This window comes from Anticarsia gemmatalis, chromosome W (genome assembly GCF_050436995.1).
Source record: "Anticarsia gemmatalis isolate Benzon Research Colony breed Stoneville strain chromosome W, ilAntGemm2 primary, whole genome shotgun sequence".
Taxonomy (NCBI): domain Eukaryota; kingdom Metazoa; phylum Arthropoda; class Insecta; order Lepidoptera; family Erebidae; genus Anticarsia; species Anticarsia gemmatalis.
The window spans coordinates 5066193-5081446 of record NC_134775.1 but is presented as its reverse complement, the minus strand read 5'-3'; the positions used below and the strand labels follow the sequence as shown (position 1 = coordinate 5081446).

The 15254-nt window shown below is 36.5% G+C and overlaps 1 protein-coding gene across 1 annotated transcript; it reads left to right on the top strand.

The window, feature by feature from the left end:
• Positions 1-11704: 11704 nt before the first annotated feature.
• LOC142985854 (uncharacterized) lies at positions 11705-12526 on the top strand. The gene has a single exon (XM_076134097.1). The coding sequence runs from the start codon at positions 11705-11707 to the stop codon at positions 12524-12526; it is 822 nt and encodes a 273-aa protein (XP_075990212.1).
• Positions 12527-15254: the final 2728 nt, after the last annotated feature.

Sequence of the window (15254 nt, the reverse complement as noted above, 5' to 3'; positions counted from 1 at the left end):
GTTCCGTGACACAAAATACGTGTGTCATGTTTTTTCAAAAATAATTCTATCTCTAATTCTTTGCCGGATAAACCTTGTATATTTTGGTGTACTACGTTCAGAAAACCTGCCTGTTTATCCGTTGTCTTGCTTAAGCGTTTAAATTATTGTTGTTCTTTGTTACATTATGCGTAACAGTGTCCTTACAAACTAAATTATCAATAATATTAATCACAGTATTGTTTATTGAGGCGCCCATAGCCAGTTGCGCTCACCGGTCGGTAAACGATCTGTGGGTTAAGCAACCCTTGGCGCGGTCATTCCATAGATGGGTGACCGCATAGTGGTATTTGAACTGGGCGTCTCCGTGCTTCGGAGGGCACGTTAAAAGTCGGTCCCGGTTGTTATCTACTACGATAACAGTCGTTAAGCCATGTCAAAGGCCTTCGGGCGGCTTGAACAACTTTGACACTAGGTTGACCACTAACCATACGATAAGAAGAAGAAGAAGACAGTATTGTTAGTAAAACGACTAGGCAATACTGTTCCGTCCTTAAACCTAGGCTGTGTTATATCTTCTATAACTAAGTTAATATTATATGCTAACAGAGTAGCAATTAAATGTCGATTTTTGTAAGAAAGGAACATTCTTTCTTTTGTTAAATAAAAAGTACTAATAAATTTATTAGTATCAAAAAACAATAGTCTATCACTATGATGACTAGTTATCAAATGTAAGATAGCATTCAACTTGTGAATTTGTCGGTTCTCATTCTCAGATAGTGAGTCAGAGTAGGGGAATGCACATATTAATATTTTTCCTAAATTCATTTCTAATAAACTACTTATACTATGAATAATGTCAGACTTTCTTAAACCTAAGCTATTGCCAATCATAAGAACAATTGGAATGTCTTTATCTAAATTCATTGTTTGGATTTTCTCCACTATTCTGCCTAACTTGAGGTTTTGGTAGCAGTGGTTGGTCACTTTGAAGTTCACATTGTTATTTATAAGTGAACCAAAACCTAAACCTATCCTATCTGAGAACATTAATGCTCTGTTTTCCTTAAAACTGTCCTGAGTTGAGCTTACACTAATTTTATATTTTGGTGATGCACTGCTAGTGGTATTGTGAGACTGCTTTATACAGGTCAGAGACTCTAATTCACTAGAAAGTGAAATGGCCTGAGAGCATTTTGGACATTGAGAACTACTGTACAAAGATAATACACGTTCTAAATTTTCCTTACCAACTTTGGCAATCTCATCATATTTGAGTATGTAGTCCCTAGTGTCCTGTTCATATTCTAAGCTCATTTGAGATAGTCTATCTTGTAAAGTGGTGATTTTAGCCTTTAAGTCCAGAGTGTGCTTTTCATACAACACCTTGGTTGAAATCAATTGTTCGCTACAGGTGTCTAATTCTACTAGTAAATCCCTACGTTCTGTCATTAATTTATTGTTATTATTTTTCAATAATTTAATTTTATAGTACCTACTGAGATTAAATTCGGTCTTTTTTATCAACCTACAAACTTTTGAATACCTCTTAAGTTTGTTATGGCTCCTAGTCTTAAGTAAAAGATTTCTTGAGCGTTTCAAACCTATCAATGACTGATGACCAGAGCCTAGTAGCTCAGAGTAGAGTTTATGAGTATTGCCACTATCATATAACTGGATTGTATGCTCTAAGGAAACTATCTTAATGTGAGCTTCATTAAGATCAGTTTCTAGTTCAGTAATACGCCCCAAGGACCACAGATAGGTGTCATTACAGCTGCTGAAGGAGTTAACTTCCTCTTGAAGCCGGTTGCGCTGATCCAGTAGGTCCATGTTGTCAATATGGAGCTCAGCGAGTTCACCCTTCAGATCCAAGACCTTCTGGTTGACCTTCTTTATCTCCTCCTCGCTGTCAGCACGTTCCCCCAACAGTTGGCTATTCTCATTTTTGTACGTCTTTATCTTGAGCAAAGCAAGCTTCAGTTTGCCTTCGGTTTCCTTAAGTGTGGCTTTACGGGTCATCATTGTGGTGGCCATTGTACAGAAGAATGTGATTCAAAAGCTGCAAGTCCTGGAAAATTAAACAATAAGTTTAGGAAGTGTATCTAAGAGGATAGGTAAAGGAAGTTAAAGGGTAAGAATTTTAGAATTAGAAACAAGGTAGTATTGAAGGGGGAAAGATAATCTAGACTTTATTATTATGTTTAGCAAAAGTTTTATGTTTGTGGTGAAGTATAGGAGGGGACTTAGTTACAGAATTATGTCAAAATATAGAATAATACAATTATAATTTTATTATATGGACAAGTGGGTAGTTTAATAGGTACCTATCAGAGTGACAATTATTAAATTATGAAGGAGTTAAGAAGCTGGATCACCTATTTGATGTCTAACCAATTGTTAACTGTTTGTTATTTACCTTCCAAGTAAACACAATAATAATTGTATTATAACGTCTGCTGTTATTATACCAAGTGGTTAGATAGTAAGTCGTGTTGCATTGCTGTTAAACTTGTGTGAAAAATAAAAGAATGGAACGATACTCCCTTGAGTTAGGTGATCAGCTGTTTGAATTTAGTTCGTTGAACTACGTTGACACTTCACACTCGACTTGAATATCTCCGTTTGCCGGTTACAGTTATAATTCGATGTTAAAACTTTGTACACCACATCTAGTATCACTAATTTACTATATTACGTGCTAATTCTAATAAAATCTACACTTAAAATAATTAAATTAAAATTAAAATTGAGGAGCTACTATTTTACAATGTCATCTCACTAGTGTTGCCAGAGCAAAAAAAAAAAGAAAAAAAAAAAAGTATTAGGATGTTAACATTTTCGTGCAAATATTTTTTACGACTTTCGACGTGACTTATAGAAACAGTCGTGTCTATATCGACTTATTTATTATTTTCGTGATAAAGTCCGATCTTTTGAAAATTTAAAACGCTAATAAATATGTAGAGTTCTATCATGATTATTTTTCCCTCACCAATGAAATTCCTGAAGGTCGTCCAAGGTCACCAGTTGTGTCCGGAAAAATCGATGCTGTGCGAAAATTAATTATGCATTTTCGTTTCCTGACACATCAATAGATCGATACAATCCTATACATTATTTCCACTTTTAGATATAAAATATTTGGAGAGAACATTTCCGTTTAGAAGTTTTTTTCTAAATGAGCCAATTTTTTTTCTACAAGAATTTGTAAAGGTACTCGCGCCGATTAGTGCGAACAAATGCTTGAAAATTCTATCGTTTTGCTTCAAAATACATGTATCAAATCGTGACAGACCACAGATCTAGGATCTATGATGGTCGCATGAGCCGAAAAGTAAACGTCAGTCGACTTTATGGATGCTTTAAGATGAACCAAATTCAGAAAAAATTTTTCGCGCTCGAAGCACTTCGAAACAAATAGTCCCTTGATTTTTTATAAAAACTTTGTCACGGCCCAAAATGTCTTCAGAAAAATGTAGAATGGTTAATTCTTATTGATTAACAATCAAAAGTTTACCGAAAGACTGTTTTAAAATATGTAAAAACCACAAAATCCTACAGGTCGAGTGCCATAATGACAATGCCCGCACTAACACATCTTTTGTAAACAACCGGCTGTTATGTGCACGAAAATAATCGAATAAATTAGTTTCTCGCCATACACTACAGTTTGACATCAAATGACTTTATTTAGTTCCAAAACGTCAAGAATAAATAGCATTAACCTTAATTTTTCATCGGCACAAGAAACAGGTTATGCTTTTAAACACCCTGTTTTTGAGGGGTCTTCGGGAAAGAAAAAAAAATATTAAAAAAATATTTCGATCGGATAAAAATCTATCTAGATCATGCATAAGAATATCCAAGAACACGATAAAGTAGTTTTCACTCACATATTTACCGTTTTTCATAGTTAGGCTCAAAGTATAAGTAGTGGCCCACGTACAAAGAGATCGCTGCTATCCGCAATTTCACAGCTGTTTGATCCTCTTGGGTGGTTAACTCCGCTTTCTACTAAAATGAAGCTCCTTTTTCAAGAAGTATGGAAGACAAACATGGCATGGGATGACAAACTGCCTAAAAATATTCATCAAATCAATAAAGTGTGATATTGTTAACATAAATAATATTGAAATACCTCGATGGCTCGGCTATGATGACACGTGCAGGCTCGAATTGCACGGCTTTTGCGACGCTTCGCAAAAAGCATACGGTTGCGTCATTTACATCAAGGTAATAAAACAAAATGAAGTTGATATAAAACTCATTTTTGGAAAATCAAGACTCGTTCCCTGCAAGAAAGAAGTTTCCTTACCAAGATTGGAGCTTTGTGGAGCATTATTGCTGTCAGAGGTCATGATAAAAATCAAACAAGCCCTATCACCTGACGTGGACATCAAGGTTCACGGATGGACAGATTCTATGGCGGTTCTTGGATGGCTGCAAGGAAATCCTGATCGCTGGAAGCCTTTCGTCTCAAACAGAGTCCGAAAAATTGTTGAAGTCATGCCGCCAGATTGCTGGCACTACGTCAATAATAATAGTAATAATAAGCCCGCAGGGCACCTTGAGGCGAGGTGACGGGGAGTAGCGACCCCGCGGTACCTGAGTGCTCCAGGGAGAAGTCACCCTTCCTCATCTCCGGCTTGCCTTAGTTGGCTGGTCGGAGTGAAAACTGACGAGGAAGCGGTCCCCTACCTCTGGCTTGCCTTCATTGGCCGTCCAGAGTGGAGTCGCGAGAGCAGAGCTCCCACTCTGTTCGGAGGACGGATGCTGAGCGTAAGATGGCTAGTGGGCCAGTGATGCCTGAGCCTAGCAAAGGCGCGTGAGCTGAGTTTAACGTCCAGCGAGGCCTCTCCGTCCTTCAGCCGCTCACGTCCCTGTTGCCCCCTTGTTGCTATTGATGCGACTTGTTTAGGGTGGCCCAGTTTGTGAGTTGGCAAGTCTCCGCCTGCCATTTTCACGTGTTTTCAACATTGTCGTCGGCAGGCGCCATAGCACCCGTATTTACCATATTTTCTCAATCCATCAGCACCCCATCCAATAGCCCCAGTAGTTTATTCCTGTAGTTATGTCATAGTTCCCCGCAGCCCGGTGATTGTCCTTGGGAGCATTTCATAGTGTTCACAGGGATAATCACCGGATTGTGACACCATACATATTTTTTTTTGCATATTAAAGCTGTCTAAATGGGCCTCTACGTGTTGGCTTCGGCCCCACGCACGCCTTCTAAAAGTCCGGGACTCTATAGTCCCGAGATGTTAAACAGACATACATAATAATAATAATAATTCTTTATTGTGGATCATAGGTAGGTACATAATACAGGTGTTATAATTAAAAATATGTCGTTCAGCTATGTCCCGCCGTTTAGGCATACAACAGTTGCAATAATTAAATTAAATTAATTAAATAAATGAATAATTGGCTTATGTACATTTATATTTCGCTCAATGTTAATAATAGCTATGTCATGAAAATTACAATGTTTACTATACAGGGAAAAATTTTAAATTAATAGAAATCTAATACATCATAACTAACTTAAAGTATAATGTAGTAGTGATTTATCAGTGAGAAAGGCTTTTATTGAGTAATAACACTTATTTATTAACAGATCATACAATTTTTTCTTAAATGCAGCTATTTCAGTGACCATTCTTATCTCTTTCGGAATATTATTTTATATGGGTGTAGCTACACAGAATATACTTTCATGCATAAGATGAGTTTTACTAGCAACTATTTGCAATTTATCTTTATGTCTCATTCGTTTACTGTAGTTGAAAAGCGTAGGGTTTTTTTTAACAAATAATGCAACTTCAAGAATATATAGAATCGGAAAGGTTAAAATTTTAGAATCTATGAAGTATGGTACACATGTATCGGTGCTTTGCAGATTAAACATAGCCCGTAGACAGCGTTTTTGTGCTACGAATATGCGACCCTTGTCTGTGCTATTACCCCAGAATATTACACCATATCTAAGGGTTGAACTGACATAGCCATGGTAAGCTGTCAGGAGTGTTTCCTTATTTGATACTTTTCTTAACCTACTAAGAGCATACGAAAACTGATTTAGTTTTTTACATATAACGTCAACATGTATTTTTCAGTTTATTTTGTTGTCGATATGTAATCCTAGAAATTTTGTAACTTCGATTTCTTCTATGTTGCTATCGAGATACCGAACTTTAATAGAAGCTGTGCGTTGTCTTCTTAATTTAAAATCCATTATTTTAGTTTTATCGACGTTGATCATTAAATTATTTAACTTAAGCCAGTCTACAATTAATTGTTGCTAAGGATTTATTTAATTCAGTTTCAAGGTTAGAGGAATCTTCCCCGTTAAATAGTATAGTGCTATCGTCAGCAAATAGTGTGATGTCATGATTGGTTACTGTAGGCAGGTTATTTATATATATGAGAAAGAACAATGGACCTAAAACACTCCCTTGTGGAACTCCGAATTGAGCTATTCCAGCTTCAGATGTAAAGACTTCTTCAGTCATTGGACCTAGGATTCAGATGTCGAATCTCTGTGTATAGTTTCCTACTTGAAAGATACGATTTTACAAGATCATACACATTTCCTCTAATACCATATGCATACATTTTATTTAATAGGGTATTATGTTCAACGCGGTCATATGCTTTTGACATATCCATGTATAACGCAATAGCCGGTAACCCTCTGTCTAATTTAAACAACACTTTTTGTAAAAAATTGTATATAGCAAGATTTATAGATCTATTTTTTCTAAAACCATATTGGCTAGGTGTTAGAATATTGTAACTTTCAAGAAATTCATATATACATTTGAATATAATTTTTTTATATATCTTTGCAAAGACAGACATTAGTGCTATTGGCCTATAATTATTCATATTAGTTTTATCACCTTTTTTATGAACATGTTATATAATCGATATGTTCAATTTATCGGGATAAATACCTTTTTCTATGCATAAATTCTCAATGTAGCTTAATGGTTCGGATATGATGGGGGCAACATCTTTAACTATATCTGTCATAATACCATCATATCCAACACTGGTTTTATTTTTTAGAGCTAGTATAATTTTATATATGTCGTCTGGGATGGTTGGTGTCATAAATATAGAATTAGAATTATATGTCACTTGAGGAGATGAATTAAATGTCATTTTACTAGGTGAATTAAATGTCAAGTTATTATGTGAATTATTATATGTCAGATTATTAGAACAATAATTATGGACCGAATTATTTGATAAATTATCAAGCATTTTATTATTTATATTGAGGAAGTGGTTATTAAATGTTTTAGCAATAGTTAGGGGATTATTTATTACTAGCTGACCCGCGCAACTTCGCTTGCGTCACATAAGAGAATCATAACTTTCCCCGTTTTTGTAACATTTTTCACTGGTACTCTGCTCCTTTTGGTCGTAGCGTGATGATATATAGCCTATAGCCTTTCTCGATAAATGGGCTATCTAAAACTGAAAGAATTTTTCAAATCGGACCAGTAGTTCCCGAGATTAGCGCGTTCAAACAAACAAACAAACTGACAAACAATCAAACAAACTCTTCAGCTTTATAATATTAAGTATAGATATATAATATTATGTTATGTTACGTTACGTTACGTTACATTATATTACATTATAAATAAGTAAGTAATTAATTGTTTAATACTTTCGACTGGGTATTTACATTTAGTTTCATGTATAACTTTCCACGTAGCTTTACATTTATTTGTGATAATAGTTTTGTACCTTTTCGCATATGTTTTGAATGTGTTCTTATTTGTCTTACTAGGTTTTATTCTATATTGCCACAAAAGTTGACATTTACGCTTACTGCATATTTTTAAACCGCGTGATACCCATTTTGGTCTAGAATTATTATGAATCTTAGTTTTTACTAGGGGAAAACAGAGTTCATAGAGCATGGTAAAGTTTTCATGAAATATATGATAGGCACAATTAGGGTCCGTAAAGTTATACACATCATTATTGCTCAGCTGATTTAGATATTTCTTAAATATTTATCGATTTTCTTTAGAATAATCTCGTTTTAATATATACCAATTTTTTATGGTGCAAGTTTTCTTTACTGGTATTTTTATTATTTGGGCATTATGGTCCGATAGACCTAGTTCATTCAATGTGCTTGTGCATGCTTGTATGTATAGGCTATATTGTCAATACAAGTCTTGCTACTGAATCTAGTTATTTGTTCAAACTGTAATTTTAAGTTATAAGTTATTAATATCTCCTTAAATTCTGCTGATAATTTAGTTTGTTTTAGAACATCAATATTGAAATCTCCACACATTACAATTTTCTTACCATTTGAGCATATATTGAGCAATATTTTATTTCAAATAGTGAAAAAGCTGCAAGTAGAGCCGATTGCATGATTTGGTGGTCTATAAATATATAAAATTACCATTTTAGATATTTCTTAACTACTTCCAGTTACTCGACTGCCGAGCATTCTAGTATATTGCTAATTGACAGATTGGAAATATCGTTTCGAGCTTTACTTCAGGTTATTTTTAATTAATATACATGAACCTCCATGTCTGTTCGCTCGCATATAATAAGATACAAGTTTATAATTTGGCATTGTAAGATACTCTTCGTCACCATATGTCATGTTGTGCTCAGTAAATTAAGTCATTCAGGCAAACAGAGAGCATATCAGATTTAGTAATCAAGCCATTAATATTCTGATGAAGAACAGTAATAAAATTATACACGAAAAAAAATTGTTGTATTTATACATTTGTTAGAGTCATGTTAATCATTTTCTATAGGTAAGTTATCTTTACATTGGTAGTTATTAGTGTTTTCAATGAGTAAATGTTGATCAAAATTTACTTGAATACCTCTGTCTATAAATGACTTATTTCTTTTTAACATTAATTCATAACATGCCGCCTGATGATGATAATTCATACACAATATTTCCTTTAATAGTGATCGTGCGAGGTTTAGTACAAAGCGTCGCTTATTTGGTAAGGTTCTTGAGTACTTCATATCTATATATAATACATTTTTATATCTATTACATATAAATCTAAGCAAGTAATTAAGTTTGGTTACATTTAAATACCTGTTTCGGGGTACTTCACTGATGATCACATTAGTATTGGCCGTGATCCCCAGCCAACGATGTAGGTTTATGTCAATATCATGTGGCTTACTGACCCAGCTTCCTCCCAAAACTACTAAGTAGTCATTTTTTGTCAAGCTTAAGATTTCATTCTTCGGATAATTTAGAATGTTTTCTAACGTAGCATTTGGTTTTAAATAGGAGAATACAACATAGTCCGTTCCTAGTAGATTTTGTAGGGTATTGCGTAGGCCATGTCCTTGCCCATCACTTAGAATAACCACCTTATGTTTACTTTCTGTGTTTAGACGGGGTACTGATGTATGTTTCTTGCCTATGATTGTATCTGGTACATATTCGAGGACCATCGGTTGTTGTAGGGCTGTGCTTTGCTTTGGAGTTGATTGATGATAATTATCAAGGCTTGTCTCAATGTTGTGGCATTTATGCTGGCTTACATTTATAGTAATATGTTCATTTCCTGTATTTTCGAATTGATGTTGTTTTGTAATTTGTTGCTCTTTTTTTCCAGCAGGCGTATTATTTTTTTCTTTGAACTGTGTACTTAACACATCATCAACCTTCTGTTCATTATTTATATGTTGACTCATTTTTCTTAAAGGTGAAGTATTTTTGCATGTTTGTTTACATTTCCCTTTGCGCCCAGTAAGTGGTGTCCTGCATAGCGAGTCAGTATTGGTGAGCGTTTTATAAGTTTCTATTAATTTCATTTGTTTCTGTAGATCGGTTCTCAATTTCAGATTTTCTATATGAAGATTTTCGATCTCTCTATGGGCACTTTGTAAATCATTAGACATTTGTTGTAACTTCCTGCATATCCATCAAGGATTGGGTATTGTTTGGTAATGAATCACGTAAACTCAACATTGTCGTATCGAATAGTGTTGAGCTATCATTATTTATGTATATCATTTAATGAGCTATACCTGTGTTGTTTACGAAGAGTTACGTTTTCACCCATTATTATTGTTGTTGATAAACGTTAACAGAAAGAAATAAAGATCTTATCAAATACCTGTCACCTGTTGTGTTTTCTGCGAACCAGTAGGAATGTTCGTTGACAAAATAGGTCTCAATCAATATGTCGTATAGTTGATATCGTCTTATAGTGATGTTGCTACTTGACGCTAGATGTCATTATTCTCAATTATTGTGAATTCTGTAACTTTCCACCACGGGTCTCGCAAGTTTGTATAGGACACCTTCAAATATATTTTTCACAACGGTCTTAAATTTTGTTTATTTTCCAATTTTTGAATTAATGGTTATTATTGAGGTATAATATTTTCCATACCTTTTATTCCGATGTGCCATGAATGTTTGCAGCTCTTCCGTGGTTGATTTTATTGGCATTAAGCAGTAATCACACAAAGTTTGTTTACAAAGTATTGTTGATGTTTTTATCACTTAACGAATCCAGTTTTGGAAGATAACACTCGTTGGTAAGTATCATATAATTACTTTTACTATAGTAACAAATCTAACTGAATAAATGCAACTTTTATTATTTTTAATTGTAAAGAAATACAGAGCAACTTTTTTGATGTATTTAGGTACTAGATGGTGGCGCCATCTGGAAATCAATCAAGCCTGCAGAAAATCCTGCCGATTGCGCCAGCTGCGGCCTGACTGCAAGTCAACTGAGATTTCATCCAATATGGTGGCAAGGCACAGCATGGCTATCCACCACAGACAATTTTACACAAGAAACTTGTTCTTACAGTACACAAGAAGAAGCAAAAATTACAAAGCAAGTTAACGTAATTACGCAGTTTAGTAAAAAAAAAAAAAACTACAACAGTCTAATTAAGGAAATGATAGAAAAATATAGTTCATTTTCGAAGCTTATAAAGGTGTTAGCATGGGAGCGCCGATTTGCTGCGAAAAATCAAGATAGAAAATCTGTCTCTTGGCTCACTATATCGGAATTACGAGAGGCAAGAAAAATAATAATAAAGCAAGTTCAAGGTGAAACTTTTGAAGATGAAATAGCATACCTGAAACAAAAGAAATCTTTTTCTACAAAAAGCAAAATTCTAAGCTTGAATCCGTATTTGGATCATGAGGAGATTCTTCGCGTAGGAGGGAGGCTGCGTAACGCATTGATTAGCCCTGAAATGAAGAACCCAATCATTTTGCCGCAAAATCACCGCCTCACAGAATTAATAATAAATAATGCACACGAGCTCAAGTTGCACGGCGGCGCTCGGGTTACATTAGCATTCACGCGACAAAAGTATTGGATTCTAAGCGGAACAAAAACAATTAAAAAATATATACGTAACTGCATAATTTGTAAGAAGCACAAACCAAGCATGCAAGAACAAATCATGGGGGACTTACCTGGTTCAAGGGTCTGCCCTTCTCGTCCTTTCCAACATACGGGTGTAGATTTCACCGGGCATGTCCTTTTGAAGGCTAACAAGGGCCGTGGAGTAAAATCCTCAAAGGGATATGTTGCTGTTTTCGTATGCATGGCGACCAAGGCCGTGCATCTAGAGTTGGTGTCCGACCTGACTACACCAGCTTTTATTGCAGCACTACGCAGAATGGCTGGACGAAGAGGCGCCCCCAGTGACATCTATTGCGACAATGGGCGTAATTTTGTCGGTGCTAGCAGAATTTTACAAGAAGAATAATCAAGAAATTTTACATACATTCAATGAAGAGCTACAACAAGAGTTAGCTGACATGGAAATCACATTCCACTTCAATGCTCCCTCGTGGCCATCGGCGGGAGGTCTTTGGGAAGCGGCGGTGAAAAGCTTCAAGTTTCACCTCAAGAGAGTGATAGGAGAACAGAAGCTCACATACGAGGAGTTCAGCACGTTACTGATACAAATAGGAGCGTGCCTAAACTCGAGACCATTGTGCGCCCTAACGGATGATCCCGAGGACTTAGAATACCTAACCCCATCTCACTTTTTGACAAACGGATCATTACTGACAATTATACCCACAGAAAGAGATTTAAGAACACGTTGGTTTCTTACACAAAAAAATATTCAAGACATTTGGAAGAGATGGAGCTCTGAATATCTGTCCCAGCTGACATCAAGGTCAAAATGGAAAAATTCAAAGGAAAATATCAAGTTGGATGATGTGGTTCTAGTTCACGAAGAAAACCTACCTCCAGGCAAGTGGACCATGGGCCGAGTGACTGAACTACATCCAGGCAAGGATGATTTCGTGCGTGTTGTCACCCTAAAGACGAAGAGTGGCTATATAAAACGACCAATTATCAAGTTATCAAAACTGGTCAGTCACGATGTTCAAGACGACAACACTACAACCAATTTCCTACCCAGCAATCAAGCGCAATCACCTAGAACATCAATAAGGAAGGAAAAGTCTTCTTACCTCTTTAATATTAACGTTGCTGCTATTTATAACAACTTGCACTGCACATGTTAATATTACTCAATTCAGAGACAACCAAGGCCTATACCTTGATAAATTATCAAACATGTTATTTATTAAGGATGAATGGAAACTCGTTATTTACTATGACATGGACCCATTTCTGCGAGGTAATAAAGCACTCGAATCATATATACAAACGCTCAATACAACATGCAAAACAATGCAAGGACAAGGTCGATGTAATGCAATAGTACTCCAGTTACGTCACGGCTACGATGAGCTCTCGCACTACAATCAACTTTTGACAAGTCAGCAATTGGACACGACGCAGACGCCAGACTGCGACGTAACAAGAGAGGCCTTATCAACGGAGTCGGATATCTCGCTAACACACTATTCGGCGTATTAGACGACCGTTTCGCCGAACAATACAAACGAGACATTGCCTTACTACAGCAAAATCAAAACCATATCATAAATCTTTGGAAAAATCAAACGACCATTATAGAAGCCGAAAACAATCTATTAAAACGTGCTGAGAGTACTATGAACCAACAACACAAGATTATAAATCAACACATGATGGCATTAGATACAGCTATAATTGATCTGAAAAACAGTGCTAGGACAAGTTGTTTACTGGGTGACTTTACAGTTGGGTCTATCATAGCGACAAATGTACTTAACAACCTGAGAAACCTACAAGACACGATTATGGATACCGTCATGGATGTTTACCAAGGCCGATTTAATGTACACTTAGTGTCATCAGATCAACTAATCAATGAGTTGAAAAGTATATCAAGTAAACTGCCCAAAGATGTCTCTTTGCCCGTAGACAACATTCATTCGGACATACGCAAGATGTATAATCTCTTTAGAGTTAAAGCACGTATCTCATCACGTAAAATAGGTGGTTCCAGTTCATTTACGCCATATGAGTTTGTGACAGTTGGTGAAGTGTTACTTTGAGAGAAGAGTGATTTGCAATAGTCCCTCCAGACGCTGACTATCTCTTGAATCTCAGTTATAGTTTTACCGTCGGCATTCTCTACGGCCCAGGTCTTCGGTTTGAATTGTCTTGTAAGATATCGTACCTTATCGTGTAGATCTCTAGTCTCATATTTCTCGGCGTGACCTTCAAGTTCTTCACATACTTTTGCTAGTGCTCTGTTGCGGTCTCTTCGACATGCTGCTTGTATTGTTGCACTTATGGTATTAAGTTGGGACGCTGTAGCTCCCTTCGTTTTCATATATCTACGTTATTTCACTAGGTTCAAAGTTTCCTCGGTCATCCAGTGTTGCTTTTTGATCTTTGGGTTTCGTGGTTGCGTCTGAGCTACAGCGTCTTTTATGAGCTTTTTCATTGATAGCCATAACGAGTTTGGATCAGTAGTATCGTTGTTGTCAGAGAACCAAGCTTGTTTTTTCGTTGCCACACAATTGCTAAAGGAGATATTGTCGCGAATTTCTACTCTCTTTGGTATTCTCATTGGTCTGGCTATTTGTAGCTTGAGGCGCAATTGTCCGATCAAAAGTTGGTGATCTGAGTGGCAGTCAGCTCCAGGGAGTGTATGTGCATTCGTTATTGAACTCCTCCATCTAGACCTTATCAAGATATAATCAATTTGATTCCGGTGTTTTCCATCTGGCGAGATCCAGGTGTACAGCCGTCGCACATGATGTTTAAACACGGTATTTACGATGGTCAAGTTGTTGTTAGTCGCAAATTCAATCAACTTTTCTCCTCTGTCATTACGATCTCCGAGTCCGTAGTTTCCCACAATTTCACGGAGTCCAGAGTCATTAGTGGTGTCCCCCACTTTGGAGTTTAAGTCACCAAGAATAACTAGTAGCTTTCTTTTCGGGATGTTTCCCATATAATCTTCAAGATCTGCGTAGAATTTATCCACCTCTTCATCCTTGGCGGCGCTTGTTGGAGCATAGACCTGGATTATGTTAAGAAGGGTCGGCAAGGTATTGAGCTTCTCTGTGTCATAATGGCCGCTTTTCTTCCAGTGGGTCTCACTTAGTCCAGTTATTGTCAAATCACAGCGCATAAGTTCGTCTTCGAGGATTCTAAGCTTCCCCGGCTTGAGCAGTCCTCTTACGTTCCATGTGCCGATACTAAGTTGTTTACGCAGGTTGATGCATCTTCCAGTAGCATTATTTCCATGGGTTGCCTGGTTGCCTGCAATTCCATGGCCACCAGTTGCATATTTCACACTTTGGGTCCCGGTAAACCCAAAGCGCCGGTCGCTACGCGGATCACCAGGCAAACTCGCTCTATTCTTAACCTGATTATTCATCTTCACAACTCTCATGGGATAATAGACACAGTGGTTTCCCGTTGCCTTCTGTGCCAGTTATTTTAGGGGTTATTTATTCCCCAAGGTCGCTGGAGCCTCTTCCAGTTGGTTGCCCTTCTGGGAGTATGGTTATACCGCCAATGCTCGGTCGTCAGAGCCTCGTTCGTTGTCTAGCAGGGAGCACCACGGAAGCCGAGCCGTCTCCGTTCAGAGTTATAACTGCATATTACCTAAGATATACTAGACTAAGATCTCGCTATACCAAAATATTCTGAATAGTTTTTATTAGACAAGCCATTAGTAATATATTTACTGTCAATTTTTATTTGATTAAAAATATCTTTCATCCGTTAACCAGCTCGGTGAAAATCATTATATAGCGGGATCCTACACTATACTTTTAACATGTTCTACTACATTCATTATTTAAATAACACTGATCTCAAGATTTGCTTTTTCAAAATCCTAAA